At 56.9% G+C, this 27,092-nt stretch overlaps 16 protein-coding genes across 16 annotated transcripts; 10 read left to right on the top strand and 6 right to left on the bottom strand.

The window, feature by feature from the left end:
- Positions 1 to 1,773: 1,773 nt before the first annotated feature.
- On the top strand, positions 1,774 to 2,315 carry VTJ04DRAFT_93 (uncharacterized protein; the record flags this gene model as incomplete). The annotated part of the gene is made up of 2 exons (XM_069367831.1): positions 1,774 to 2,076; positions 2,121 to 2,315. 2 exons carry the CDS (start codon positions 1,774 to 1,776, stop codon positions 2,313 to 2,315), a joined length of 498 nt encoding a protein of 165 aa, XP_069222703.1.
- Positions 2,316 to 2,362: 47 nt separating this feature from the next.
- VTJ04DRAFT_92 (uncharacterized protein) lies at positions 2,363 to 3,423 on the top strand (the record flags this gene model as incomplete). Its single annotated transcript, XM_069367720.1, has 2 exons — positions 2,363 to 2,594; positions 2,660 to 3,423. 2 exons carry the CDS (start codon positions 2,363 to 2,365, stop codon positions 3,421 to 3,423), a joined length of 996 nt encoding a protein of 331 aa, XP_069222702.1.
- Positions 3,424 to 3,447: 24 nt separating this feature from the next.
- On the top strand, positions 3,448 to 3,747 carry VTJ04DRAFT_91 (uncharacterized protein; the record flags this gene model as incomplete). Its single annotated transcript, XM_069367609.1, has 2 exons — positions 3,448 to 3,552; positions 3,613 to 3,747. 2 exons carry the CDS (start codon positions 3,448 to 3,450, stop codon positions 3,745 to 3,747), a joined length of 240 nt encoding a protein of 79 aa, XP_069222701.1.
- A 24-nt stretch (positions 3,748 to 3,771) lies between these two features.
- VTJ04DRAFT_90 (uncharacterized protein) lies at positions 3,772 to 4,419 on the bottom strand (the record flags this gene model as incomplete). The annotated part of the gene is made up of 4 exons (XM_069367498.1): positions 3,772 to 3,875; positions 3,934 to 4,151; positions 4,274 to 4,296; positions 4,387 to 4,419. 4 exons carry the CDS (start codon positions 4,417 to 4,419, stop codon positions 3,772 to 3,774), a joined length of 378 nt encoding a protein of 125 aa, XP_069222700.1.
- Positions 4,420 to 5,841: 1,422 nt separating this feature from the next.
- On the top strand, positions 5,842 to 7,560 carry VTJ04DRAFT_89 (uncharacterized protein; the record flags this gene model as incomplete). Its single annotated transcript, XM_069367386.1, has 5 exons — positions 5,842 to 5,853; positions 5,999 to 6,057; positions 6,223 to 6,249; positions 7,153 to 7,371; positions 7,530 to 7,560. 5 exons carry the CDS (start codon positions 5,842 to 5,844, stop codon positions 7,558 to 7,560), a joined length of 348 nt encoding a protein of 115 aa, XP_069222699.1.
- Positions 7,561 to 7,998: 438 nt separating this feature from the next.
- On the top strand, positions 7,999 to 11,738 carry VTJ04DRAFT_88 (uncharacterized protein; the record flags this gene model as incomplete). Its single annotated transcript, XM_069367275.1, has 2 exons — positions 7,999 to 11,558; positions 11,672 to 11,738. 2 exons carry the CDS (start codon positions 7,999 to 8,001, stop codon positions 11,736 to 11,738), a joined length of 3,627 nt encoding a protein of 1,208 aa, XP_069222698.1.
- Positions 11,739 to 12,684: 946 nt separating this feature from the next.
- VTJ04DRAFT_87 (mitochondrial 37S ribosomal protein bS6m) lies at positions 12,685 to 13,379 on the top strand (the record flags this gene model as incomplete). Its single annotated transcript, XM_069367164.1, has 3 exons — positions 12,685 to 12,708; positions 12,834 to 12,865; positions 13,088 to 13,379. The coding sequence occupies 3 exons, from the start codon at positions 12,685 to 12,687 to the stop codon at positions 13,377 to 13,379; spliced, it is 348 nt and encodes a 115-aa protein (XP_069222697.1).
- A 30-nt stretch (positions 13,380 to 13,409) lies between these two features.
- Positions 13,410 to 13,856, top strand: VTJ04DRAFT_86 (uncharacterized protein; the record flags this gene model as incomplete). Its single annotated transcript, XM_069367053.1, has 1 exon — positions 13,410 to 13,856. One exon carries the CDS (start codon positions 13,410 to 13,412, stop codon positions 13,854 to 13,856), a length of 447 nt encoding a protein of 148 aa, XP_069222696.1.
- A 540-nt stretch (positions 13,857 to 14,396) lies between these two features.
- VTJ04DRAFT_85 (uncharacterized protein) lies at positions 14,397 to 14,712 on the top strand (the record flags this gene model as incomplete). The annotated part of the gene is made up of 2 exons (XM_069366943.1): positions 14,397 to 14,456; positions 14,518 to 14,712. The coding sequence occupies 2 exons, from the start codon at positions 14,397 to 14,399 to the stop codon at positions 14,710 to 14,712; spliced, it is 255 nt and encodes an 84-aa protein (XP_069222695.1).
- Positions 14,713 to 14,788: 76 nt separating this feature from the next.
- VTJ04DRAFT_84 (uncharacterized protein) lies at positions 14,789 to 16,244 on the bottom strand (the record flags this gene model as incomplete). The annotated part of the gene is made up of 3 exons (XM_069366832.1): positions 14,789 to 15,468; positions 15,537 to 15,634; positions 15,775 to 16,244. The coding sequence occupies 3 exons, from the start codon at positions 16,242 to 16,244 to the stop codon at positions 14,789 to 14,791; spliced, it is 1,248 nt and encodes a 415-aa protein (XP_069222694.1).
- Positions 16,245 to 16,441: 197 nt separating this feature from the next.
- On the bottom strand, positions 16,442 to 19,311 carry VTJ04DRAFT_83 (uncharacterized protein; the record flags this gene model as incomplete). Its single annotated transcript, XM_069366721.1, has 5 exons — positions 16,442 to 16,559; positions 17,230 to 17,273; positions 17,933 to 18,251; positions 18,550 to 18,613; positions 19,272 to 19,311. The coding sequence occupies 5 exons, from the start codon at positions 19,309 to 19,311 to the stop codon at positions 16,442 to 16,444; spliced, it is 585 nt and encodes a 194-aa protein (XP_069222693.1).
- A 280-nt stretch (positions 19,312 to 19,591) lies between these two features.
- VTJ04DRAFT_82 (uncharacterized protein) lies at positions 19,592 to 19,860 on the top strand (the record flags this gene model as incomplete). Its single annotated transcript, XM_069366610.1, has 2 exons — positions 19,592 to 19,711; positions 19,759 to 19,860. The coding sequence occupies 2 exons, from the start codon at positions 19,592 to 19,594 to the stop codon at positions 19,858 to 19,860; spliced, it is 222 nt and encodes a 73-aa protein (XP_069222692.1).
- Positions 19,861 to 19,864: 4 nt separating this feature from the next.
- Positions 19,865 to 22,421, bottom strand: VTJ04DRAFT_81 (uncharacterized protein; the record flags this gene model as incomplete). The annotated part of the gene is made up of 5 exons (XM_069366499.1): positions 19,865 to 20,074; positions 20,149 to 20,742; positions 20,821 to 20,960; positions 21,029 to 21,826; positions 21,908 to 22,421. The coding sequence occupies 5 exons, from the start codon at positions 22,419 to 22,421 to the stop codon at positions 19,865 to 19,867; spliced, it is 2,256 nt and encodes a 751-aa protein (XP_069222691.1).
- Positions 22,422 to 23,053: 632 nt separating this feature from the next.
- On the bottom strand, positions 23,054 to 24,093 carry VTJ04DRAFT_80 (mitochondrial 54S ribosomal protein uL15m; the record flags this gene model as incomplete). The annotated part of the gene is made up of 2 exons (XM_069366388.1): positions 23,054 to 23,648; positions 23,714 to 24,093. The coding sequence occupies 2 exons, from the start codon at positions 24,091 to 24,093 to the stop codon at positions 23,054 to 23,056; spliced, it is 975 nt and encodes a 324-aa protein (XP_069222690.1).
- A 303-nt stretch (positions 24,094 to 24,396) lies between these two features.
- VTJ04DRAFT_79 (uncharacterized protein) lies at positions 24,397 to 24,669 on the top strand (the record flags this gene model as incomplete). Its single annotated transcript, XM_069366276.1, has 1 exon — positions 24,397 to 24,669. One exon carries the CDS (start codon positions 24,397 to 24,399, stop codon positions 24,667 to 24,669), a length of 273 nt encoding a protein of 90 aa, XP_069222689.1.
- Positions 24,670 to 24,751: 82 nt separating this feature from the next.
- VTJ04DRAFT_78 (uncharacterized protein) lies at positions 24,752 to 26,197 on the bottom strand (the record flags this gene model as incomplete). The annotated part of the gene is made up of 3 exons (XM_069366166.1): positions 24,752 to 24,997; positions 25,063 to 25,884; positions 26,096 to 26,197. The coding sequence occupies 3 exons, from the start codon at positions 26,195 to 26,197 to the stop codon at positions 24,752 to 24,754; spliced, it is 1,170 nt and encodes a 389-aa protein (XP_069222688.1).
- Between the last annotated feature and the right edge of the window lie 895 nt (positions 26,198 to 27,092).

The raw sequence follows: 27,092 nt of genomic DNA, 5'->3' as shown, positions 1-27,092 counted from the left end.
CTTGAGAGCGTGAAAACAAAACCCTCTGATTGTCAGGAAGCTGAACTCAGTTTGAAGTATTAATATCTTGCTCTTAGTCTTGCTCAAGCTATCCATCATTCTCAAGAATTGAAGAGGACGTTTCATAGCTCTCAGGATCATTCTGGACTCGTGAATATAAACAAGAAAAACTTGTATCAAAAGGACAGAACGTATGATAATGTAAGAAGAGAGCGTCCTCCAGACTCAAGCAGTGGCTGTGTCCCACATCAATCAGCTTGATCCGGTCGCAATCACAGCCTTCAAAACTTGTCTTGCGCAAGTTGTCATCATGGATGCTCAACCTCCCAACAACAAACCCCAGCCCCCTCCTATACAATGGCATACTCAGTGGCGCTCCTTTCATCACGATGACAACAACTACCAAGGGGACTACATTGTCCATCTCCTAAATGTCAAACACACAACGGACCTGTTTTCCCTGGTTGGAAGGGAGATTCGTCGAGTGGGACCCGTCTGTAGAGAACTGCAAGTTATTCGCCCCAATTCTTCCTGCTCTCCCCCTTGTCGTCGGCATCAAGAAGAGTTTCTAATTATTAGCGAGAGATTTCCCTCCCCAGATTGCCGCGATATTGTTTTACAAAGCGAGGCGTCCCTCGATGAGCATTTGACGGGCAGCGATCCCTTCATTCGCCATGTGTAACCCGGCAACACTTCCTCATCCTTCTGGTGCAGCTTGTATTGTTATTATGTGTAGTATCCGTTTTTGCGCTGGAGGCTAACATCGCGGATAGAATCATCAACATGTACAAGTACGACGACGGCAAGTGGCAGCTCGGCTGCTCCCAAGCGATGCTTGAGAATCTCATGGTCCACGACAAAATACCGCAGGACTTTCTACGAGCCATGTACTTCATCCCTGAGCTGAGCCGCACAAACCGAATTTGTCGACAACGGCCTCGTCGGGTTTCAGTCCCGGCGTTGGAGCTTCTCGGATGAGCCTGGGCACCACAAACTCCGGATGTGGTACGTCCTTCCTTGTCCCAAATTCAGCAAGGAGTATCTTGCTGCTTCTGCTCGCGGCGAGGAGGAACTTCGTACATGTCGCGATGACAGTTTACCACTCGTACTGTCTCCTCACTGGCCGATCATTCTTCCTGATTGTAAACATGGAGAAAACAATTGAGAAGTTGTATTTGTCCCTGAACAAACCATGGGACGCTTCGGTTCCCAAGATTGAGGAGCCCACCGACCTGCAAGCCAACACGGTCCATGTATGACTAGCGTCTTGGACCAGGTCATTACAGGGCTGACAGCGGAGCCGCAGTCGTCTTGTTAATTGCTGAAGAGCTGTGATATGAATATGGGAGGGCGAGAGATGGATGAGATGCCCAGCATCTCGGAACTTGTGAAATACGGAGTGTCCCGTACTTCGGTAGGGAGTTCACCCACTGGCCTGAGAAGCTAAATACGAGATTGGGGTAGTTAAAGGAAAGATAATCCAAATCCCAGATTGTCGAGAATGTGAATTCACTTGTCCCTGCAGTAGGGAGGCCATCCTCCCTTCATCATATTTGGTGATGGCCGGCTGCAGTTGAGGTGGATGTTTCTCTGTTTCTGAAGATGGAAACGAACTTGCGCCAAGAACGGTCACCTGTCATTCAACCGGCCATTCCCTATCAGGAAGGCTAAGCGAGATCGTTGTCCTGCCGTCCCTGCTTTTCTGCCCCCTGCGAGCCCTGCAAGCCCTGCGGGAAGCATGGAAACGAGCAGCCAATCAAAGAGGGTGGGGCAATGCGAAAGTGGCTTGGGCCAGTCACGCTCCGCGCTTCTCCTCGTCTTCGAGGTTCTGCCTCCTGCCTTCTCCCGCCCACTTCTCCTTTTTTCCACGGCAACCGGATCTCTCCTTTGCTCTCGCACAAGCTGAGGCTCGTCGGCCGCATCCAAACAGTCGAGTCGAGCCAGCCAACCAAACCCACATTGCTGGGATCATGGCCAAACAGACTCAGGCTGTATGACGACCGCTTGTCCGTCCGATCGTTAAACCTTTTGTTTCGTCATCCCATCTCGCTCGCTACACCTCCGCACCCACTCCACGTTCTCGACCAAACACTTCGCCAGGTTTAGTTAGAATAGTCCAGCAACTTCACCCAGCCTCTCGTCGACCACAATCGCTTTTCCCTTCACGCCCCGCCAAAATTTTGACCGTCGACACCGCCGCCACCGACGTATCTCAATTATCCGGGACCTATCACCTTCTTTTCACGACCGGCGAAGACGAGGACTTGCAGTACAACGCATCGAATCCGCCACAGACTTGCGAACAAACCAGCTGAGGGGACAGACATCCGAGGACTGACGGCTCAGTCCACCCACCGCCACCATGGGTTTCGGTGACTTTGATGGGATATGCCATATGGCACCGCTCCCACTATGCTCGTCCATAGGCACGTCTACCGCGATCGGCGTGGGCATCGAGCCCGACTGCTACGCCCGCAACATTGAGCTCGCCAACACCATCATCTTTCAGAGTGCAACCAGCGCCATGCATATTGTCGCATTGGTCATGACGGTATTCATGGTGCTGCATGTGCGGGGGAAGTTTACGGCTGTCGGTACGTGATATCCTGGATTTCGGACGAATGCGACAACCATGCTAACACAAGACTTCGCTGCGCAGGCCGTAAGGAGATCACGGCCTTCTTCTACCTCTACATGCTCCTCACCTTCCTCTCGCTCTGCATCGATGCCGGCGTAATACCACCAGGGTCCTCTCCTTATCCCTATTTCGTTGCCGCGCAAGCCGGTCTCTCTTCGGCACTCATCACATGCCTCATGATCAATGGCTTCGTCGGGTTCCAGTTGTACGAGGACGGCACGCCATTGTCTCTGTGGACTATGCGCCTTGGCTCGGCCGCCGCTTTCGTCATTACGTTCCTGGTTGCGCTGGCCACCTTCATGGGGTGGGCAGGCCTGAGTCCGACCAACACCGTCGGCTTGTTCGTCGTGCTGTACCTGCTCAACGCCATTCAGGTTTTCATCTATGTCGCCCTGCAGATCTTGCTCGTGACGCGCACCCTGCACGATAGCTGGCCGCTGGGCGACATCGCCTTCGGCGTTTTCTTTTTCATCGTCGGTCAGGTCATCCTCTACGCTGCCAGCACCCCGATTTGCAAGGCCGTCAGCCACTACCTGGACGGTCTTTTCTTCGCCACGACCTGCAACCTGCTCGCGGTCATGATGGTGTACAAGTACTGGGACTCCATCACCAAGGAGGATCTCGAGTTCTCGGTGGGCACGCGGATGAACAACTGGGAAGTCAAGGATCTGCTGCCCGAGGAGGATCGCCGCGCCACCGTCTATCACGACGACCCATACGGCCCGCCTTCGACCATTTACGACAGTGCTTACTCTCCCAGCCAGAACCGGCACTCAAGGTATTAGCAAATGCTTTGTACGCGCATGGCGATGCCCGGAGGTGTCATGATGATGGTGGGCAAAAGGGTTGTTGGATCGAGTAATTGCACAACAGACTCTGCGGCGACGGCTGCCCCAGCGCCCCACGAGCAAGACGTATAGTATGCGGCGGCACCGAAAAGAGGAGGAAGGCCGTTGCCGCAGTTCACAGGGTAGCGTGGGCGCGAGGTTCCATGCCGTCGCTTTTGTTTCCATAATGATTTCTCATGTTTTGGTGTTTTTTTGCCGGCATGTTTGATCAGCATCAGCGTGTTGGCTGGTTTTTTTCTCATTTTTTTGCTTGGCGTTTGAGAGGGTTATCCGGGAGGTTTTGTTTTATGACTGCTCAAACAAGACGGACGGGAAAGGGGCGCGGGTAAAGACAGGACGGACGGCCTTGGGGTTTACGACCACACTTTGATCTTGTTGAGGTGTGCATTCTGTGGGGACGCATTTTTGGTGATGGGGCTCTATTCCTTTTCTTGGACAGCCGCATACCAATTAGCTTTAGCTTTATCTTAATATCCTCCTGACCAGGAGCTTCTGAAGTTTGGAGGTGGCGTGGTTCATGGCCTAGGTGGTTGTGTGTTTGAGACGTCGGCGAGGCAATCATCGTCTTGGATGATGGCGCATTGCATGATGGAGGACGCAAGGGATACGGCGGACAAGTCTTGAGGGAGCCGGTACCCTTGCGGAGTTTGTCCTCGGGGTTGGGGCTACATTTGGGTTCAGTGGATGGTGAATAGCAAGCTTGATCCCTTGGATAATATCAGCAAAAAAGACCTGGGGATAGTATTTATGCGATGGTTTGTGGTTGTGTGGTTGCATAGTGCCGTACTTGCAGGGCATCACAGGCTCTGTCTGACTGGGAGCAAAGGGTGCGGGATGAATCGGAACCCAGGCGTCAGAGATAATACCGGTAGTCCAGTGTAATGTCACCGGAGAACCTACCTTACTCATAACCCAAACTAGAAGTCTGCGCATTTTTCTGTGAATGTCGACGCCTCCCCCAGCATGACTTGGATGTGGTGTTGGGCTGGGTCCGATTCCATCCTCTCAGATTCCCGATTTGTGCAACGCATGGGAGACGGGTAGTCTCAGCTGCAACCTGCATCATGTCGGACCCGACCAAGGCTGGCAGATTCTGGTTGGGCACACACCGTTATGTCAATGTCAGCCACCCGGGCTTTTCTGGTGGAATGTCCTTACCTACCATAGATACCTAGGTCGGATAGGTTGGCCGAGGTCAGGGAGGCCGAGAGAGATCTGAGTATTAATCAGCACCTGAAAGTTGGGGTGGATGGAGAGATGAATGAGTGCAATGGAATGTGAAGTGGATAGACGGGCAATATCCCCAGCCATCATCCACTGGAAGGTGATTTGCCGACACTGTTCCTCCTGCGATTGTCTGCTTTACCTCATATCGCCCAAACACGAGCAGCTTAGCTATATCCCGTCCTCTCGTGTTTGGGGACTGTCCTGCGGTTCCAGGTTGGGGGCGTTGTCTCTCGTCAGATGCGGCCGTGTCCTGCCTGCCTTACCAACATCTCTCACGACCTCGAGGTCCTGCCGTCGTGCTTACACTTGCGATCCCATCCGCCACTTTCTGGTCTGCTCGTGCCTGCTCACCTACCTATCTGCCTCCTTAATACCTTACCTACCTGACCTAGGTGCTGACCTAGATCGAGACCGATTCACGTAATCAACCCCATGCGACAGGACGCATGATAATATGCACAGCACGGGACAGACACAGTAGGCACACGTGTCACCTCCTCTCGAAACTCTCACCTTGCCTCTCTCACGGGTCCTACATAAGTTTTTCCAGTCAGACTCTGAACACTGCCACGTCTTGTCTCGAGTTTGAATTGAGGCATCTTGAAATATTGTCGTCATCATCATCATTGAGGTTACCGCCGGGACTAGTTCTGTGCGGAATATCGCTCATAGGTGAAGATTGAGGTTCATATGCTGCTGTGTCTGGTTTCCCTAAGAAACGAGCTAAGCAATAGGCTATGGTGGTGTCAAGGCTTGACTCCTAGTCACCATATCGCTTCAACATCTTGCATTTTCCATCCAGAGTGCGGAGGAAGCGCACTTGAGATGGAATGGGAGAAATAAAATTCCTCTGGTGAAAGCTGTTTTGGCAAAACAGAAGTCGGTGGGGGCAGACTAAACCTCAGGCACCGGCCTCTTTACCTCTCTGATTTTCTAACTTTCTTCCCGATCTTTATTCTTCAACCGCGCAACTGGTTTGATTTCAACTTTCGCAGCTACCTATCACCACAACACATTTGTTGAGGTGCGACTGTGCGGAGTCTCGCCCCTGCGCTTGTCTTACCTTGACTCACGACCTCGTTGATTGATTACTGAGCACCGACAGAGAGGAATTGGGATTACGGCCCAATGTCCTACGGTGTCGAGTCGGTCCTCTGAGGGTTGGACAGACGGAAACCATTTCGGCCGTTGGACCACGAGGGACAAGTTCACCTCCCTCACCACTGCCGAGGTGGGGAGCCAGAGACGGGACAGAACATAGCAACCAAAAGCGACAATCTGAAAGGCTGCCAGGAATCAGAGCAGCGACAAGAAGCACGGAGCGAACAAAGAGCGAATTCATAGGTCAGTCTCCGAAACCTTACACCTTACCACTGCGACGGCGACATCAGACCATCCTAGAGATGGGCCGAGGCAACATTTATTTTTTCTGCTATGCGCTCGCCGACCTAGGTTGGAGATCTTACAACCAACACCAACAATACTAACTTCCTACCTGCACTGACCTAGGCGGCGATCATCACCAGATTCGCCCCGGTTCCACGTGTTGCGCACTCCCTGGCATCGGGGGGTTGCCACATCGAGGAGACGAGTCCGCTTGGTTTCGCTCGCAGTGACTCGCCGAGAGCGTGGCCCAGACTATTTATTACCTGACCTGGGCACGCCACGCCGGGGGGTCTGGTCTGATAACTAGCTGCTGCGCCCGAGGGAGTTCGTTCATTCAATCAAGTCAACCTCCAATTTGCTGCTCTGGTAAGTTAAGGTTCTGACTGATCTTTTTTTTCCACTTTACACCACCGACTCGATGGACCTAGGTCGGTATTCCATCAGTTTCCCTGGCACACTCTCTTCCCTTTTCCCTCTTACCTCTTGCAACCATTTGTTTCCCCCTTCCTCCACAAAAACTTAATTCCTCCCTTTCGTCAACCAACCCAACTGCCAAGCAGCGACTGGAGCTGGAACCTACCTAACCACTCCGGCTTTCAACCTATCTCGGTCCGTCATTTATTTGGAGTCGCTATTAGGTAGTCCACCCACCACACACACAACACACACCCATTCTACCTCTTCCCTTTTTTTCCCACCTTTTCGCACACACATCCTATCTGACCTTTCTTTCGGACCTTTTTTTTTTTCACTTTTCCACCTTTAATCTTCCACTTACACCCACTTCACCACCTGCACACACCTCGACCGACGTAACTCCGCTCCTGGGGTTGGTCTGTCTGACTCGGCACTCAGATTCCCCGGACGCAGATCCTTTTATTTGTTTCTTACTTCCCGACACCCAAACCTGCACATCACCTCACAGGTCGCTCAGTCGGTCGCTGTCAAAACTGTGCAGCGCGCCGAACGGGCTTGGAGAGATTGAGACTCAGCGACTCAGTTCTTTTCTCTTCTCTCTCAGCTCGATACTGATTGATGTCCTTGCCCTATTAGGACCGACCCGACTTATCTGCAGAAAAGGGGGGTTAATCAGCCGCGCAATTCCACGCCGACACGAAATAATACCGCGACGACGCCATCCATTCATATCTGGCACGCATCCCTCGCGTCGCGTACCCGACCTAGCAGAGCCAGCCAGCCAGCCAGCCAGCCAGCCAGCTCGACTTGGTCGGTCGGCGATACGTACAGTGTGTGTGCGCCCAGGAACCTAGTGTAAGTTTCGCCGACCTCTTCCCTCCCTTTCATCTTCCAATAATACCCCGCGTGCATCCATCCATCCTCTCGGCAACGAGGCTTTTCTTGGAACACACTATTACCACAGTAGCATGATCCTGCTGGGTCCCGCGCTAATCCTTGGAACTTGGACCCAGGGACTCATTTCAATTGATTTGCGCGAAATAACTAGGTCCGCCGCTGAGTGTCGCGGCAATTGCCAATTCACCTGACCTTTGTCGACCTGAACACCTTACTAGGCCTGGCCTGGCCATCCAAGCATATCCATCTCATCACATCGACGTGCGCCGCCATCCTTTGTTGTTGGTGCCCTTTTCCGACCTAATATTCGCATTGGCACAATCACACCAGCACATTCATCCATCTATGCTCTGCTCAGATTCACAGGTCAATAGTTATCAAATCCTCGGATCTGACGGAACCTATTCCCTTACCTCATTGAGCGAGCGGGCGTGAACTCGATTCATTTCATCCCTGCATCACACGTCATCTCACTCACCTCACAACCTATTATCCCGAGGTATCTCCACCGACTTTCTTATCACCGGTTTTCATCAACACACGGCCTGCGCATGCGCGCCGCACATCACGTATAATCACCACATGATGGATCCGCTCAGCACACAGCCGGGCGGCATACCCAGCCGTCGCAACTCCCCATGTCCTTCACCAGCGCATGCGCACGCGACAACAACATCGGCCGCGACAGCGCCATCAATCACCCCATCCACCGCAGCCTCTGTGGCGGCAGCCGCCATCGCCGCGGCATCTCCCACACCGGAGAACGACCCTTGGCCCGACATTGAGCGCAACTTTTACAACCAGCTGCGTGAAACCCGTGCCGAAGAGGACCGCGCCCTCGAGGCCTACTACGTCCAGCATGCCGAGCCGCTGCGCCATCGTCTGGTCGAGAATTATCGCCGCCAGGGCGAGCTTCTGCAGAAGCTGAATGCGCTGCGCGCAGAGTACGATGCGGTAACGGCGGAGCTTGATGGCTTGGATCGGCACGTTGCGGAATTGAAGGAGGCCAAGAGACGTGAGCGGTTGGCGGAGGATGAAGAGAAGCAAGCTTGGTTCGCCATGTATCGCAGGGGAGGGCTTGCGTATCGTGGATCCGCGCCGCCGCAGGAGACGGGGAAGCAGGTGGTTGGGAATGGAGTTCCCGATGTGCAGAATAATGGGCACAATGGCGGAGTGCTTGGGTCGAATGGGCCTGTGGGTGGTGACAACACCTCAATCACACGCACAAACGGCTTCGAGTCTCAAGCCAGGGCTGCCACCCACACTGCGGCCTTTGCGTCCAGGCCCAATGGACTGACAACAGCATGGCGGACTCCTTCACAGCACGAGACGCTTGCCGGTGCTTCAACTGGAAGGACCGCGGATGTCACGGAACGTGAGGGCCATTCAACCGAACGGATCGCTAACGTTGCGGAATCGCGGCGTCCTTCCGCTGACCGGACCGCTGGTGTCGCGGAAAATGGACACGGAGCTGGACAGGCACATGGAGATGCGATGGACGGGGTTGAGGCAACAGAGAATCAGGCCCAGCAACAGGAACCGAACAAGACCAGCACTACAAAGGATTCACATTCTGGAATTGGTGAAGGCCGGGACCTGGACGCCCCCATGCCGGACGCACCAACCACCGAACCCAAAGAGGAGAACCCGTCCACACCAGCTGCAATGGAGGCTGTCCCTCGGGTTGCTCCCGGCTCCCCGGCTGAGGATGCCCCGGAGACGGTTACAAATGCACCAACCCCTTCTACTTCGACTGAGCTTAGTGAAGCCCCGGCTGTGGAAACCCCGCGGTCGAGGCGTGAGAAGTCTGCTTCGCACGCGGCAGCGGAGGATCCCACCGTTCTTGAGGTGAGGGACTCCTCGGGCGAGCTGATCGGGCGCGTGGATCTTGCCGGCATCGACAACGCACTTGTCGACAAGCTCCGCGCACTGCCGTTCAAGCGGGTGGTTCAGATCCGCCATGGGCGCAGGTTCACCCCGGAAGAGCTCAAAGCCGTGCCTCGGCCTGAGGATCGTGAGTCCCGAGCCCCCAGGCTGCTGGGCCTGTATATCCAAGCCACGGGCGAGGTGCAGGGCAAGCCGTGCGTCGACTGCGCCCAGAACTTTGGGCCGTTCCACGGCTGTGTGGTCGTCCCTGGCGACGAGGACTTCCCCAAGTGCGGCAACTGCGAGTGGTCCAAGAAGAAGTGCCAGGGCGCTGCTCTCGAGTCACCGCCTGCCAGCACTCGACGTCGGCTGCCGAATGCTTCTCCGTCTAAAGCCCTCGCTGCTGGACCCGCCACACAGGCCACGAATGCGAATACTGCTGGCACAAATAATGCCCCGCCTGTAAAAACCGAGGTCGCTGCGGAAGAGGGACCGACAAAGAAAGGTCCTCGCAAGTCGCTGCCGAATACCCGCCGGGTTCCTCTTCCTTCGACACCTGCCGCTTCGCAACAAGCAGCGACTCACGACCCTGACCTGCTTCCCGAGATCACCAAAGCGAATCTCTGTCTCAAGGACAACGGCGTCGTGTTTACTGACCCCCCTGTTATGCGCGGCGTGCCGCTCGAGAAGATTTCTCCGTCGCATCCGTACTGGGACCCCGAGTGGAAGCCGATCGAGGAAATCGTCGAGCCCCTCCGCCAGAAACACCAAGAAAGGTTCGAGCAGCTCGAGAAGTCGGGTTCGACACATCGCGACAAGCACCTGGCCAACCGTGACGCCAAGCGCGGCCGCACCATCCTCAAGTTCCTCAAGGACGGCGAGCTGCACCCGTACCAGCTGATCGGTAAGGCCTACATCAATCATCGAATCACCAACTACGACACCCTCTTCCGGCTGGCCCAGCTGCTTTCCGAGGAGCTGCCCAAGTTCAAGCTCGACGTGACCCCGTCCCAGTGGTTGCGCCACCGCATCTGCGAGCTCTTTGAAGAGAACGACAAGTTCGACGTGGCCGGCTGGCTCGCGCGCGCGTACCACGACCGCAAGGTTGAGCAACTGCGTGAGAAGCACGGCTTCCCGCGCGTCGGTCGACCTCCCGCTCACGCCGTTAAACAAAGCGACAACATGCCGGGCAGCGCTGGTAGTGCCGGCGGCGGCAGCAACCGCAAGTCGGCGGGCCCGAAGTCTCTGAAGCGCAAGGACCCTCATCAGACCCCCGATGCAACCCCTAGCAAGCCGGGCATTACAGTCAAGTCTTCCGACGCGACCACGGGAGCTGCTGCAGAGTCGTCCATCGAGGCGGCTGCCGGTTCACAGTCCCAGCAACGTCCCACCAAGATCCGTCTCGTTAATACCAAGAACGCCTCTGGCACCATGTCGGCAGCCTCACCGACCACCACCGCCACCGGCGGCAGCGCCAACGCGTCCCCCGCCAGCAGCATCGTGCGCCGGAGCAGCACCAGTAGCGATGGCAGCGACTCCAGCGGCAAGCAGCGCAAGACTGTCGTTTTGAAGGTCCCTAAGGCCGCCGCCAAAAACAAGGCCACCACCGCCACCCCTAAGGCCAAGGATGCCGTCAACGAGGATGAGGCTGGTGATGATGACGACAACGATTCCGCCCTGACCGACGTGGACTCGGACGCGGATATGGACGCCGACGTCGAAGCCGAAGCTGACGGCGAGGAGGAGGAAGACAACACCAACACCAATACCAATTCGCCTCTCTCTGCGTCCATCGAAGCCGCCATCGACCACGACGGTTACACCTCGACCGACTCGTGCAGCGGCGACCGCCTCTACCACAACGACTGGCGCGTCTTCCAAGTCAAGACGCGCTCCTTCGCCACCCACCCGGGCGTGACGCAGTACTGGCACTTCGTCACGGGCGCCGAGGTCAGCGCCGCTACTACCGCTGCTACCACCGGCGTGGCCTCCGGCGCGGGCAATGTCATCGAGCATCAGGTCCTGGAGTCGGTCAAGCCTATTAAGTGGTCCGTCTTCAAGCGCCCGTACAATTTCCATCTGCGGGTCGCAGACATCGCGTCGGTGACGTTTGCCCAGGGAAGTCCCAAGATCGCGGTGCAGCATAAGAAGGAGAGGGATGGAAAGGACGTCGCACCGCGCGGGGATATCTTGGCCGAGTTTAAGAGGGAGCGGACCAAGCGGCGGTTTTTGACGTTTATGGGGAAAGAGAGGGGGGTGAGGCTGGTGGAGGTTTCCAAGTGAGTTTTCTTCTTTTTCTTCCCCTCATCCTCTTGCTACTTTTTCTCACGAGGTGGTTGCCTGGCTGGCTGGGACGTGGAATGCTGACAAAGAATTTTTTTTACGCAAACAGGGACAAGATGGAAGAGATCTGGAAGTCCATCAACCCCGAGAGGTTGCCGGGCCCGGACTCGGACTAGGCATCGGAACATGTAGCTGAGAGCGAAGCCGACGGTCATGAAGCTTTGCGCAACGTGCCGGCGACTCAGAAGCCCAGCAAGAGAAAGAAGAAGAAGAAGAAGGGGATCGTGGAAAGAAGAGGAGGCGTTGATTGACGAGGCGCAGGGTTGATACTGCGGAGCGCTCATGCTGTTTTGGAGCGGTCATGCTCTTGGAGCGTTCATTCTTCGAGAGTCTTTGAGAGTTCGTTCTGCTGCAGTGGGCTCGTTCTTCAGAGTTCATTCGACCGAGAGGATACTCTTCGCAGAGTTCATTCGGTGGAGAGTTCATTTGGCGAAGAGTTTATTCTTGGGAGAGCTCATTCTGCGGAGAGTTCATACCCCAGGCGTCCAGGGACAGGACGTTAATCAGTGATGGGAAAGGTTGGGTTCTTTGCGTTGCTTTGATACTTTCACCATCATCATCGGGGTTAAGGGCATGCATGGCTTGTTAGAGGTATTGTCGGCCTGGACTCTGGAGGCCGGTGGTCTTGAGTTTTATTCTCGTTTTTCTTTCTTCACACATGTGGGTTAGATAGCCCGGGCGGTCGCCTGCCTGGTCTTGTAGGACTAATTACTATAACGTTTATTGTAATTTTTCTCCATAACGGCGCTGGTGATATCTTTGCCATGTCGACCTGGCTCCCGTTTCTTGACCATCCGACAGAGTACAGATATCCAACCCCAACCCTCATGCTTCCATCGCCTTGGCTCTCAACTCCTCCGCACACCGCCCGGCAGAATTGGAATTTTGGTGGGTCCCGCAGTCGGCAATTGACCTCTGGGACCAAGACATCACCACCAAACCTTCAACCACGACGAGGACGCCCGGACAAGCTCAGCGACCGTTGCATCCTTTCCCCGGCACGATATTCCCTTCACGTCAGGCAAAGCACCCATACCCAAGCGCAGAGTCGCTCCGCCAAAGATGCTGTACGAGACAATTGGCATTGTACGTTCCCCCTCCCCTCCCTCGGCTTCCGGGTCTCTGTCCCAAGTGGAAGGCTTTGTTTGCAATGGACTTGTCAAGAGCCATACAGAACTGGATGGGAGTACTAACAATCCGTCCGAGTTCAGGTCCGCCCGGGCAATTTGAAGGAGGTGAAGGAGTACGTTTTCCCTCTCCCCCATCCGTCCCTCTCAACCATTACCACCACCACACCACACCATACCAGCCTGAGCTATCGCAAACCCATCCCCTACCCTCTCCATGTCCCGCCATGCCACAACCAACCCGTACCTCTCTCAACCACTCCAACCAAACCACCCACACTACCTACCTTACACCCCACAAACCCCCCCAAAACTAACCACCCCACACAAAACAACAGAATCGTCCTCACCACCGGCCAACTCATCCTCCGCAACGGCGGCGTGATCCGCGACATCGCCAACTGGGGCGTCTTCCACCTCCCCCGCTCCGTCTCGAAAAACCAGATCCGCTACACCAAGGGCCACTACTTCGTCATGCGGTACGACGCCAGCGTGCGCGCGCATCAGGACGTGACGGCCGCGCTGCGCGTCGATCCGCGCGTGATCCGCTCGGCGGGAGTCAAATTGGGCGATGGCAAGTTGGAGACGTTGAGTAAGTTTGGGCCGGTGGAGTGGAGGAAGTTGGAGTAAAGAGGAGGAGAAAAGGGGGGAAAGAACAAGATGGGGGAGGGAGGGGAGTGGGATACGATGGGATGTAGGAGCTGCGACTTTCGTGATGGGTATGGGGAAGGTTGGCTGGGTCGGAAAGGGGGGGCCGCACGGTTGACTGCCCTGTCTCTGTTTGTCCGGTGTTTTTGGGACGAGTTAGAGGTCTGTCAGTCACCAGACCAGCCCGCACTAGCTGACGGGATTCTCGGAGAGGCCTACCTGCCTACCTGTCTACCCACCTCAACCATTCTGGCGAGAACTTCCTCTCGCTTCCTGCCGAGGCAATGTTGGCCATTATCCTGGCCAGCTGCGTCGGGTAGGACAATCCCAACCTCCACGGACTGGGCCAGACGGATGGATGGATCGATGGACGGATGGCACCCATCAAAAGGTGGTGCAGGGAAGCACAAACCAACGAACAACACCACAACGCATCTTCTCTTTGACGTTTCACGCTGAGAGACATGAGAAAGCTGGCTTGATACCACACGACTATTCTGTACTATAGATGAGGGACCGGGATAGAAACCTTGTACCACATAACAACCTTCTACACCTTTCCCACGTCACGTGAAATGCCCTCTTGTTGCACATTTTAATAGGTACACTAAGTATGCCTTCGGAATGCTGGCTGGCAATACCGATGGGATCCCCCAAGGAGGGGTGGGACGGGAGGCCGTCCCACCTCGTGTCAGACATGGCGTTTGTGTACTGCACGTCAGAGTAGGTCGTCACCTAGGAATCTTGGACTGAAAGCAGAGGGAATTGGTGGCTTAGGTACCTGAGGTAGGGTTGAAGAAGAGGGGGTTTTACTCCGTAGCGACACTTGGCTTGTCAATCCGACCACTGGCCTCACCAGTCAGGAAGGAGGAAAACCATGTGAATGTTGCTCCGACTCAAATCAATAAAGATGGAAGGTTATAGATATTTTACTCGCAACCCCAAGACGAGAGGCTCCAAGTTGTCCCTTGACACATGGAAACTAACATGGACCCAACAATGCCTGAGATGCCTGAGACACCATCATCGCTCGCAATCATTGCCGCTTGTTTTTCTCTTGTTCTGCATCAACAGATCTTTGTCTGTCTTAAGCCCCGATTCCAGTCCCACGACCTTCTAGGTAAGTAACCGGCGCTCCCGTATACCACCTCATCCCGTCATGAATATTCGTCCGTTCTACACGCACGTCGGCGAGCCTGCAACCCTTCATCCCGCGATTTACTATGCACATCCCATCAGAGGACAACCCTTGCACGTGTCATTCCATTTCCCATTCCTATCCCCACCATTCTCCATGTATAAGCCCATTCATTAAACCATGCCGGGTATCTCTCCCTCCCCCATCCTTCGCTTCGATTCATAAGAGGTTCCTCTCCCCCGCTTTCCCTCCCTCACTCCTCCATACGCTCGCCGCCCTGAGGCACAACCCCCTTCTCGCGGGCCCACACAACAAACTCGTCAATCATTCCCGGCCAAGCCCCATCCTCAGACCAAAAGCTCAGCGACTCGTCCTGCAGAGTCTTAGCCGCGAACAAGCGCGTCTGGCTCCACAAATCCCGGCTGACGGTGCGCTTGTACTCCACCACTTCCTCCTCGTCGTCGTCCCCGGCAGACTTGACATTGCCGTACTTCTCCTTGAGAAACCGCGACCAGGCCGAGAGCCAATCGACGTTGGCGGAGCGCCACGAGTTCATGGTGGGTGCGAACAGCACCGACCAGAAGGCGAGGGCGAAGCCCATGTCGAGGGCCTTCTGGCCCGGCTCGCGGCCGACCTTGAAGGCGAAGTCGTAGATGGTCTTGAAGTAGGCCGGGTCCGAAGTGACGGCCGAGATCCGGGAGCGGATGTAGCGGCGTTGCGAGTCCCAGTCGGGGCCGATGGCGCCGCCCGACTCGGTGGCGACGCGCGCCCATCCCTCGACGAAGCCGGTGCGCGTGATGCTCCCGATGGACTCGGCCTGGACCGTCTCGAGCACGACAAACATCTCGTACGACGCCGGGTCGGCGCCGAGGCGCTGGATGTACTCTTGGCATCCCTCGGCATCTATCGAGTCTGCTTGACCCCGCTGTGACTCTGGCATGGGTGTTAGAACCATGAAGAGGATCGGAAAGTCAGTCGAGAAATGGCAAGCGTAAACGTACCAGGAACCAGCTCGTCAAACAGCTTGCCGAGCTGCGTCTTGATGGTGTTGATGTTGAAAGAACCGGGTCCATCGTCGCCTTGCCTATCGGCGAAGTATCTTGATAAGAGGATTAGAGTCAGTGGTCAAGCGGACATGATAGACGACACGAATTGCAGAACAGCACAAGCCAAGGAAAAAAACACAGAAACGCAGCAAGACGAAACAGCAAAAAAACACATTGGATGGTGGGATCGGACCTCGCCGCCTGAGCTTTCAGGTTGGCCTTGGCCTTAGGCTTTGCCTTCTTGGAGATGCGAGGCGGCATGATGGAATCCCGGTCTTGGGATGTTGATGATGATGATGGTGGCGGTTGCAGTTGTGGTTGTGGTAAATGTGATTTCGGATGGTTGTGGTCGGTGGAGTGGTTGGAAGTTGTTGAGGTGTGGTGGTTTAGGCAGCTGTTGTTGGAGGTCGTCTTGTTGTTCCGGATTGGGAGTTGGGCGGGGCGCGGCTGCGGTGCGGCGGCGGCCGAAGATGCGGCAGGTGTGGAGGAGGCTGCTGCTGCTGTTGGTGCTGCGGCGCCGGCCGAGATCCCCGGGTCGCTGCTGCCATCCCGATCGGTCTCATCGGAGCCCTCGGTGTGGGACGCCGCCTCTTTGGACACGGAAGGCACGCATTGCTTTCGGCGCTTGCGTTTAAAGCAGGAACTCAAAAACCGCGACAGCATTCTGGAAGGATCCGCCGCGTTTGGTGCTGCCGCCATTGGCAAGCGGCAATGGAAATAAACAAAATAGGGGAAAAAGAATGAATGAATCGAGGTTCAGAAATAAAAGAGCGAGAAAAAGGACGGCTCCGGTGGGAAAGAGCGGATAAAAGGCAAGCGGAGCAGCGACGGTGGACAATGATGTAAGTCAGGTCAATGTCCTATGGATCGGCTGTTACTGCCGCCGTCGCCGCCGCCGATGCTGCGGCTGCTGCTGTCCCCGTCCGATCTTTGCCCTGGGGCTTTTCCTCGAACTCGATCTCTTGTCCGAGGGGCCCACTGCAGATGTCGTCGCAACGCTCGGGTGGTAGCCAATTTTGAGACGAATGCACCATTGAAGCCTCCAGCCGAGCGAGATGCGCCGACAACGCCGAGACTCGAGGGGGGAAAGGAAAACAGGAAAAGAAGATCAAAAAAGAAGAAAGAAAAACAATCAAGCAACAAATACCGAAGCGGAACGAAACAAACGGGGGAAATGAATGAGACAGCGTGTCTCGCCAGCCTGGAATGCCGATCCCTATCCCGTCCATTCATCTCTCACATTCGACTCGCACTGCTACATAGCACCAAGGGGGATCTCGCCAGGGCGAGGGACTTCCCGCCTTCCGCCCGGCGGCTCCTGGTTCCCGCGCAGGATGCACGCTCCGTCAGGCACATCCCACAAACGCCCCGGCCGGGGCAGCGCCGAGTCCTAGGCTAGGCCACGCTCGCTCGGCCGTTTCTCACATGCAACCCGGGCAGCGTACGCAACGCGCCGCTAAAGCCGCCGCCTAACGTCGTCGTGGGGTTGCTTGCTTTTTGCGTGTGGAAGAGCCCGGCGGCGGCGGTGGGATATGCCCCGGTGACAACAAGCGGGGTGTGTGGCGGGGTTGCAGAAGAACAAGATGACGAAACGGTAATTTTCAAACACAGCAGCAGGGACAAAATAAAAAAGAACGGGCTTACTCACTGATTCAAGGCGGCATCGAGATTGTAGTTGTTGCTTCTGAGGTACTGTTCTCATACATCCATCCAGTCAGCCGGGCCGTTTCTTGCTTTGCTGTAACATTCGCGCCGATGCGAGCATATCGTCATCATCATCACCATCACCACTTCCACCACCAGTAACAGCTCAGAAACAGGTATTGCTCGATCATTGCAACTCTGCTGCTGTCAGGGGGATTGATGGCGGCCAGTGGAAAAAAGGGGGGTACTTCGTAAAGAAAGTTGTGAAGGGAAGTGAAAGTGAGATGTGCTAGGGGGGTTCCCCATCGGTATCGGGCCGAAAAGTGAGCGAACAACCCGCAAAGGGCCGCCATGCGGTGTGCCATGAAAAAGCCAACTCGCCGGCGGCGAGACCGCGCCGGAGGGCCGGCCGGGCAGGGCAACGGGCAACCTGCGCGAGAGAGAGATAAGAAACTTTTCTCGAGTCTCTCCGGGATGTGCCCGACATATATATAACATATATATGTCCGTCACGTCCGACGTGTCAACCCACCCGTTGCATGCCTCCTTCTAGCTTTGGGTAGCCACTGTAAGGCAGCCCAGCGCGAACTCCCTACCTGGCCATGGTAACCAGGACGACGGAAGCAAAAGCAACAACAATAAAAAGGCGTTCTTGAGAGAGAGAGCGAGGGGGGAAAAATCGAAACAGAAAAGAAAGAAAAACTCACCGCTTGCGCGCTCTCCTTCGATGCTCTGGTGACGGTAACGAACTGCTGCTCGGCCGCTTGCGCCCGCCGCGTCGACGTGGTGGACGGCATGGATAGGGTCTGGCTTGCTGGCTTGCTGGCTGGCGGGGCAGACGTCGATTGATGCAGCAGGTAGATACCTGGTAGTGAGGCCTGGGTTGGAGTGTTCGCGGAACAAAAAAAAGTCGTCGGGTCGGCGCCGAGTGGAAGCAGGAGGAGTAGGAGGAACAGGAATGATAGATATCCACGACGCGACGTGGGGCTGGTGATGGTGGTGGTAGTTGAGTTGCTGCTGGGTTGGCTGGGCGGAAGGGAAAAAAATGTGGCTGATCTATGAGGCGGAGGCGAGGGGCCAGGTCGCTCGCGGGGTCGATGGCGGGGTGATGGCGATACTAGAACCACCCGGATTCAACGCCTCAGGCTCCTCAGGGATTTGACGAAAGGCGACAGGCTGCCAAGATCTGTCAGCAAAAGTCGCAGTAGGTAATTATCGTTGAGGTCTGGGTGAGGTTGAGGTCGACGGTGAGGAGGAATGCTGTGTCAGAGTTATCAGGTCACTTAGCCCAAACAAGATCCAAAGGCCGGATCAGTCAACCTACCTCCCTGACCTGAAGTACAGCCAAGATGGGGTCAAAAACTGGCCCAGGCAGCTGCCCTGGTTGGCTGTTAGGGCCGAAAAATCCGGAACAGATCTGAGGTAGCTTTGCTTCTGGCAGGGTTGGCAACGCGACTTGAAGCCTGACGAAGTCTAGGACTCCATCAGGGGGGCAGTTGATGCCTTGCGCTAAACTGTCAACTTATATACCACCCGACAGGACCCCGCACCAACACCACCCCAAGAACTTGGAACCGAGCCAGACCAACAACCTCAGGTAGCCAACACTGCCCAGAATCCCAGATACCAGGTAACTGCCTGAATATAAGTTACTTGTGATTCAGCTGGGTCTTTCTTGTGTTGGGCTGCCATCTCTCCAACTGGACGCCAAGTCTTCCACAGGTTTGGAGCTCCTTAAGATTTCGAGATCCGTCATGGCCAGAAAGTAGCAAGGAAACAGGTAGATAAAACGTCAAGGCGGACAAGAAGAGACCCGGAGTTGTGTGTATGCATATTTGTATTATACTTCATATAACCAAAGCCCAGGCAACACCGATCAACCCAACGTCTTGGGTCAACTCATCTGTCAGACACCGGCGAATACTCCCTCCCTAGGTACCGGTATGACAGGAGAAGATGCCAATGTCATCAACGTCATCAGGGGGGATTGGCCCAACCACCACCAGTCTGCTGGACCCATCCATACTATACCACCAGACACCTCACCTCGGTAGGTCTCACAGCCTCTGCACCACCAACCCTTCATGCTCTATCATCAAGCCGTATCACAGCAAGCATCCGATACCACTTGGAAATAATCCCTGATGCATCAAAGACCCAACCAGACCGTTAAGCAAGAAGGAAAGAAGGAAAAGTTGAAGCAACATCACAGACAAAACCAAGAGTCCCAACAATATGCTCAGGGGTATCGCGTCCATCCATCAAAACTTCCACGGATGCCAACACACACATCCTCCACCCTCCCTCACCCTCCTCACTAAAACAAGCCACAGTCCTAATGTTAGCAGTATAACCATCCAAACTTCATGACGAGCCATAAAAACAAGAACTCAGAGAAAATGCCATCCAATCCATCCCATCCACCCATTCACCCATCATCATGTGTACAAGAAGACAACACCCAAAAGCCCACCACTCCCAAGCCAGTCAGTGCGCCAGAAGATACACAAGACCCCTGAACCATCATCATCAGTCGATGGATCGATCCATCCATCATCCCTCCATCCAAGCGCAGCGCCATCTAGCCAAACCGAGTCAACCAAATCCTACCGGGCTCCAGCCTACCGGTCCCTGACTTCTCACGGCCCCAGCGGCATGCCCTCGAGCCCGTCCATCAGCCGACGCCAATTGTCGGCCAGCATCTCGGCGTACTTGACGCGCTCCTGCGCCCAATCCTGGTTCCACCGCGACACGTGGTATTGCGTGTGCTGGAAGTAGATGAGCTCGTCGCGGAGGCACTCGCGCACAAACACGGACCGGTTGTGCTGCTCCACGATGGATTGCTTGTCCTGTAGTATCAAACCAAGTTAGTAAACAAAAGAGAGCGCTCGGGAGATATTGAGTGCGAAGAGGGGAAACCCACCTTAATAATAGCCTCCACCACCTTCTCAATCTCCCCCGGCTTCACCATCCCCTCGGGCTTGGCCCTCAACGCCGCCAACTTGGCCTCGTTCGCAGCAATCCTCTTCTCCAAATACGGAATATTATCCTTATCCAGCCTCTCCCTGCGATCAAACAGATCCCTTAAGCTCACCAGCGCGTCCCTCTGCCGTTTCAAATCCTCCAGCACCCCCTGGTCCCACGCGCGCGCCTCGTCCTCCATCAGCCCCTGCGCCTGCCGCAGGTGCTTGCTCATGCAGCTCAGCCCGTCGTTGAGCAGGGGCACGTCGCTGGCGTCTGTCGCGTACGTGTCGGCGCTGGCCTCGGCGAGCGAGATGAGCGAGAGCGCCAGCCGCGCGTGGTCCGCGGCGACCCCTTCGGTGCGCTTGACCAGCCGGTCCATGAGGTTGCAGATGCCGATGTAAAGCTCGGCGCTGCGCTTGACGCCGGCGCGCGTGCGCGCGAACAGGTCCTCGAGGGACGGGGGTAGGGAGTCTTCCAGCCCGGGAGGGAGCGGGCGCCCGGTGAATTCGTCTTGGACGGAAATCGTAGCTTGCTTGCGCCAGACGGAGAGTTCCTGTCACGAAACCGCACGAGTCAGCATATGAGGCATGGCGTGGTAGTTGAGCAGTTGTCAAGAAGTCCCTCAACTTACCGTCGGAACCGTCAGGAACATGATAACTAACTGCTCCTGGCTAAGAACGGGATGCCGGACCAGGGAATTGAGAAACCTAGCCAGACCGCGCCGCCTCTTCTCTATAAACGCGCCGTCGTTCGACAAATGATTCCCGTTCACTAAACACCGGCAGAAGTTAGCACCACATCATCTCCCCCTGTATGTCAGTATCGAGCGAATCACCCACCAGCAACCCTCTTGGGCGGCAACAACGGCAACACGCGAAACGGGTACCGCTTATGCAAGCAATCCAGCAACCACACAAAATCGCTGTACCTCCGCACCACCTTGCTCCCCCGGCGCGTGCTCGTCACCTCGTAGTTGTGGTGCTGGAACAAAAACATGCCCTCCTTCTCGGGCATCAGCGTCACCACGACGTGCTCCTCGATCGGCGCCAGCGCCGTCCGCCCGCCGCCGCCGATTGTCCGGCTTCCAGGCCCCGAACCCCCGGCCGTCGACGATCCCGAGGTGCCGTGGCTCGGCGGGCTCGGGTCGTATCCGCCCAGGACCCCGCCGAACGGGTTTGCGGGCACATCGTGCGAGGAGCCCCAGACGCTGGTGGTCTCCGCGACGGAGCCGGCGCCCGAGACGGACGGCGGGGCGTTGGTGGTGAAGGTCGACGTGGTGCGGCGGGGGAGGGTAGTCGTCGTTGTCGTGGACGGACTGGTGGGGGTAGTCTCCGGGATAGAGGGAGGAGCCAAGGGGTTATGACCGTTGGACCGCGGAAGGTCGGGCACGTGGTTGTGGTTCCGGTGGACGTCGGGCGTGTTCCACGGGTCCTCGGGGTAGTCCATGGCCGGGTGCGCATGGACCTGCGGCGGCCGACGGATGCTGCCTCGTTGGCGCTGGGGCGAGGTGGTTTCGGACGGGGCTGGCGGCGGCGTCACGGACCGCGGGGCAGGTTGTGTGGCATGCTCATGGTCATCATGCGGCAGGGCCGGTGTCGGCTTCTCGATCAGGCCGTGTAGGTCGGGTTTGGGGAGACCTGGGGAAGACAAGCAAGGTCAGAATCACCGGGGCTTTGCGAACCTGCCATACCACAACTTGGCAAACTCAGAACACTTACTCCGACGCCTCTCATCCACCCCATCCAGACTCACCGGCTCGCCCTCCTGGGCAAGCCCAATCAAAGCCAGCAGAACATTAAACTGGTTCCTATCCAACTCCACATCATCCGGGTTTCCGCCTGCCGAGATCACCGACATGATCCTAGCTTGATCATCCGCCGACAGCTTCGCAGCAGCCAGCGTCCGCGCAAGGCCCCCCGGGCCTATGCGGCTGGGATGAGACGCGGAGTAATGATCCTCGGCGGCCACGGCGTCGAACGCGGCGACGTAGGCCTCGGGGACTTCGGACGACGGGAGCAGAGTGCGGAGAATGTCGGCGCGGGACAGCGGCTTGCGGGGCGCGGGAATGTCCCAGGGCGAGTCGGAGGCGGCGTCGTCGTCGGCGAAGAGGGCGGTGGTGGTGGAGCGCGTCATGGGCGGCTCCTCGAAGAGAGCGGATCGGCTGGTGCTGAAGCCGCCGGACCGCAACTCGGGCGAGCCCGAGGGGGAGTCGCCGAACAACGACGACGACATGGCGAGGGATTAGCGATTAGGTAGTAGCGAGGAAGTAGCTGGTCGAGCCAGGTCTTGATGCCAGTGAAACAAAGTCGGGCTGGGGAGCAGAGAAGGTGATGCGTTGTGGTTTGGAATGGCTGGGTGACGGTCACAGGAAGCACGACGATTCAAGTGGGGGATCCGTGTCGAGAGGACGACGACCTGAGAGTGGATATCGACGGCGGGGACGGACAGCCACACGCTAGACAAAAACAAAAAGGACTGGAACACGTCAAGGAGACATAGGGAGACCAGCGACGAGAGAGGCGACAATTGTACACCGTCCATGAAAAGTCAAGGAAACATCGGAGAGAAGGCCGAGGCCGTTGGAGTTGTGTCACGGCGATAGGATGGCTGGGAGCTGGCGTGGGGAATTTGGCCATGTCGCAGCGGGTCGCATCCAATGGCGGGGAGCAATCGTCAGCGGCTCCAGCGATAACGTCGTCGGCTTACAGGGGGCTGCAACCAGCACCAGCCCCCTCTCAGCGTTACCGTATCATACAACAGCGCGCACTGTAATGTACAAGTCCAGGCTGCATTGCGCATGGTATCATACAACTCGGCCGAAGTAAAATACACAAGTCCTCTTCACTTCCCTCTCCCTCCCCTCATCAGAACAACCTCGCCGCCTCCTCCTCAGCCTTCTCCTTATCCACAGCCTTGGCCTCGGCCGTCTCGGTACCCGGGATCTTGAAGAACAAGCTCGGTGACTCTCCCGGCTTCAAAGTATGGCTCAGATACCCGCGGTGGGCGGGGTCGCGGTAGTACTCGATATCCTCACGGCTGGTCGGGTCCGGCAGGCGGTAGAGAGGCTTGGACCGAGAGCCTTGCGCCGCGCGCATCTTCTCCAGCACGGATTCCACGTGCTCCTTGCCCACGGGCAGCGGCTCGGTCGTGTGAAGGCACTCGCCGCGTACTAGCCGCTTGAGCGACTCGTGGGTGTAGTAGCGGGTGACGATTTTGCCGCCGGCTTTTTCGATGGCTTCGATGGCCGCGGCGGAGGCCTTGGAGACGACGATGTCGACGGGGGTCCGGAACGACTCGCTGCCGCCGGCCAGGAGCTTGATGCCGTCCAGGATGGGGTGGCCAGCGAGGCCGGAGCGGATGAGCTCGCGCGGGGTTATTTGTTTTGTCGGATCGATGCGGCCACTGTCGATCCATTGCTGTAGGCGGTCGAGGTTGACTTCCATCATCTTGGGCGCACGGCTGTGGGAGGACCGAGGTCAGCACCTGCGGAGGCGGGAACAAGGAGCCATTGAGGGAAATCGTACTGGTTAATGAAGCCGTGACGACCGTGACTCCAAATCAGAGGAGTCTGACCACCCTGAAACCACGGATGGACTTTGCCATGCTGCTTCTGGCCCTTGTGGCCGCGACCTGAGGTCTTTCCGTAGCCCGACGAGGGGCCACGACCGCGGCGGATCCGCTTGTTGTAGGCTCCTTTGTTGTCCGAGAGGCTCGCAAGGATCGAGGCATTCCGTATCTGCGCCGGGGTCGTCGTGGGTGTTGGTGTCGTCGTCGATGGTTGGAGGGAGAGGGCGGCAAAGAGGGAGACGAGACCGGGTGCTTGTGGCCTCGATGCCGGGCCTGCGATGCCGGCGGAGCAGCACCTGGCCGCTTGAGCAAACGGCGTCGGTAGTCTTGGTGGCATTGTCTGTCGGGAGGGACTCGGGACCCGGGGAGCCGGCGGGTTGAGGTGATGGTCGTCGTCTGAGGCAATCAACAAAATTCGGGACAAAGCAGCGGGAGGACCCACCTTGTGGTGTTCTCGGAGGATTATGTAAGCCGATCCGGTGGTGGGGTCAAGAGTCAAGAGCCTGCGGTCCGTTCAAGCTCCAGGTCGGCGCTCTTGCACTTGCACTTGCACACACTCCAGAGGCAACATCCATGACATTGAGCACTGGAACCTTCAGTTGGATCAAGTTGGATCATGACCCAAATTGTCAAAACTTCCATGAGCACCAATCTGAAATCCACACCGGGCAGAGAGGAATACCGAACTTGTGCATATCATTTCCTATGGAACTTGCAAAGACACCAAAGATGCATCGCCAAATCCCAAGTCGTCCCTTGCCAAAATGCTGCCCATATGCTAAAATCCCAGATCAACTCCTCTCCTAACGCTCGGACCTCTCTGCCTTCTATCCGCTTGTCACCGCCAGGCAGAGATCATGCACCATACTCCAGCATACCATCACAACTCCCGCAGAACCGCATTAAGGGGTAATCTTTGGTTGTCAACGCTCCAACTCCGAGAACAAACCATGCTTGTTGCCATTTCTTCCACAGGCCACACTTCACAGGGTGGCTCAAGCCTCCGGCGGGCCCGGGCTCCGGCCAATGATGAAGCGGTAGCTGGTGATGAGGTGCAGGTCCTTGCGCCGGAACTCGGCCTTGACGCCCTCAATCATGATCTGCACTTCCTGCGGAGATTTGTGGAAGACGCGAGTCATGAGCGCCGGCGTGTGCGAGGCTGCCGACATCTGCATGTGCAGCTGTTCGTACCGCCCGAGCTCCTTGAGCTTGGGATCGCGCGCCCAGGGGCCGATGGGGATCTTCAAGCCTTGACGTCAGCTCTGAGATCAACAGAATAAATCATCTGAGGACAAAACAAACTCACCCTCACCACCTTCTCCTGAACATCCTGAAACCCGGCCTCGATCATCCACTGCTTGTGAAACCTTGCCACGTTGAGCCGCTTGCCGTACTTCAGACTGGCCTCGTCCAGCATCTTGATCCACTCCGACGTCCACGTCGCGCGGTCCATGCTATCGTCGTCGCTAAAAACCCACGCGTCGTACTCCTGCATCTCGCACCACCCGCCGGGCTTCAGGTGCGTGCGCACCTGCTTGTAGAACCGCGCCCAGTCCGCCACCGTGCCGCTCAGCGCGCGCCCGTGGATGTAATCAAACTTTTCGTCCTCGCGGTACGTCCAGTCGTCCTCGTAGTCGTCGACGTGGAACCGGCAGTTGCTCGGCACCCAGTTGGGCTGGATCGGCGACAGGTCCACGCCAAACACCGCCGCCCGCGGGAACTCGTCGGCCATGTCGATCGCCCAGATGCCCGTGCCCGTGCCGAGGTCGAGGATCCGGAAGTCGCCATCGCCTCCGGCCTCCTCGGGCGCGGGCGCGGGCGCGGACTTGGACTTGGCCACGGCCGACGACGACGCGGCGCGGGGGACCTTGAGAGGGGCCGTGTACAGCGCGCCGTCCAGCAGCAGCCGCCAGATGTGGTGCTGCAGGTCCAGGCGCTCCTGCTCGGCCTCGTCGTTGGGCAGCACGTACTGTCCGGACCGGTACGCGTGGTAGCGCCGCCCGTTTTCGTAGACGTAGTTGTAGATGGACGACGTCAGCGACCCCGTGCGCGAGGACCCGGCCAGCGAGCCGTACGCCGAGTCGGCGTCGTCGTCGGCGTCGCCCGCCTCGTCGGTGCCGTGGGTTTCCTGGGGGAGGAGGTTAGCGTTTGCATTGGGGACGCCAAATGTGTGTGCGGCTGCTGTCACGTCATGTCCATTCCCATTCCCCGCGTCTACTTCTTCTTCCGCTTGTCCGGAGGAATAGCCCATGCGGTGATGGTTGTGTGAATAGGGTAGGTAGTAGTAATACGGAGTGGCTGCTTAGCTAATGAGGCTGCGCCAGAGAGGGGATACGCACATCAACTTGCAGCGGGGCGTGCACTTCGTCGTCTCGCGCTGGGACCGCCGAGGTACTGGCGACGCCGGCGCCGGCCGTGTGGGGATTTCCTGGAGGTGCCATCCTTGGTGTCTCCTCCTTGCGTTGGTGCTGCTGTTACTCTCTTTGTGTCCGTGTCCGTATGTGTACCGATGTTATGTGCGTCGCCGTTTGCCGTTTGTTTCGGGCAGAGTCTCTCGGGTCCCAACACAACTCTCTCGAATGCGTAAAGTATCCGTAGTTCAGGTCGTTAGTCCGCCCTCTTGGCTAGGTCGTCAGGCCAGATTGTTGTCACACTGGCTGCGTCTCCTCACTGCCCGGGGGGTTGTTGCTGTCACAGCAGCCTTCCCAGGCGCAGTCGGGGGGGATTTTGTTGCTCTGGCTTTTCTCCTCCAGAGTACCTAAGGCCCGAAGCGGGATGGACCCGGTTCATAAGGGGGGGTTGGAGGAAGCCCCAGTGAGGGTGGCAAATCCCCGTGCCCCTCTGGGGAACCTGGGGCCGGGCCGGGATGTGTTGTCGTCCGACTCCATCTACACTAGCCGGCACGTTGTTTCTTTTTCTCTTGTCTGGACGGACGGCCCCCCATCCATACACATATCCTTGCAGAATCTTGTGTTGCCCAAACCTTTCCCAGACTCGCAAGCGTTCGGCTCTGCAACGCTGCATGTCCCGGATGGCAGTTCTGCAACACAACCACCTGCAACCCCCACCATCACCGCCAACCACACACACACACGCATCCGAGATGGGAAATTGAACTGCGGCGGGCGAAGCCAGAACACGTAAAAAGAGGCACTTGCAAGCCTCCAGCCATTTCCTTGGCCAAACCAGTGGAAATCGCTCACCCAGGCGGCGAGACGGACAGCGGACGCATCGGGCAAGAGAATGGGACCATTCCACCCCACTATTGCTGCGCGATCCACCAGGTTGGGATTGGCACCCGGCCCATGCCCCTCTTGCCGGTTAGGGCCTGCGTGT

The sequence above is a fragment of the Mycothermus thermophilus genome, assembly GCF_041956435.1.
Source record: "Mycothermus thermophilus strain CBS 625.91 unplaced genomic scaffold VTJ04scaffold_1, whole genome shotgun sequence".
Classification (NCBI taxonomy): Eukaryota; Fungi; Ascomycota; class Sordariomycetes; order Sordariales; family Chaetomiaceae; genus Mycothermus; species Mycothermus thermophilus.
The sequence above is the reverse complement of the archived record's forward strand: the minus strand, read 5'-3'. Positions and strand labels throughout refer to the sequence as shown.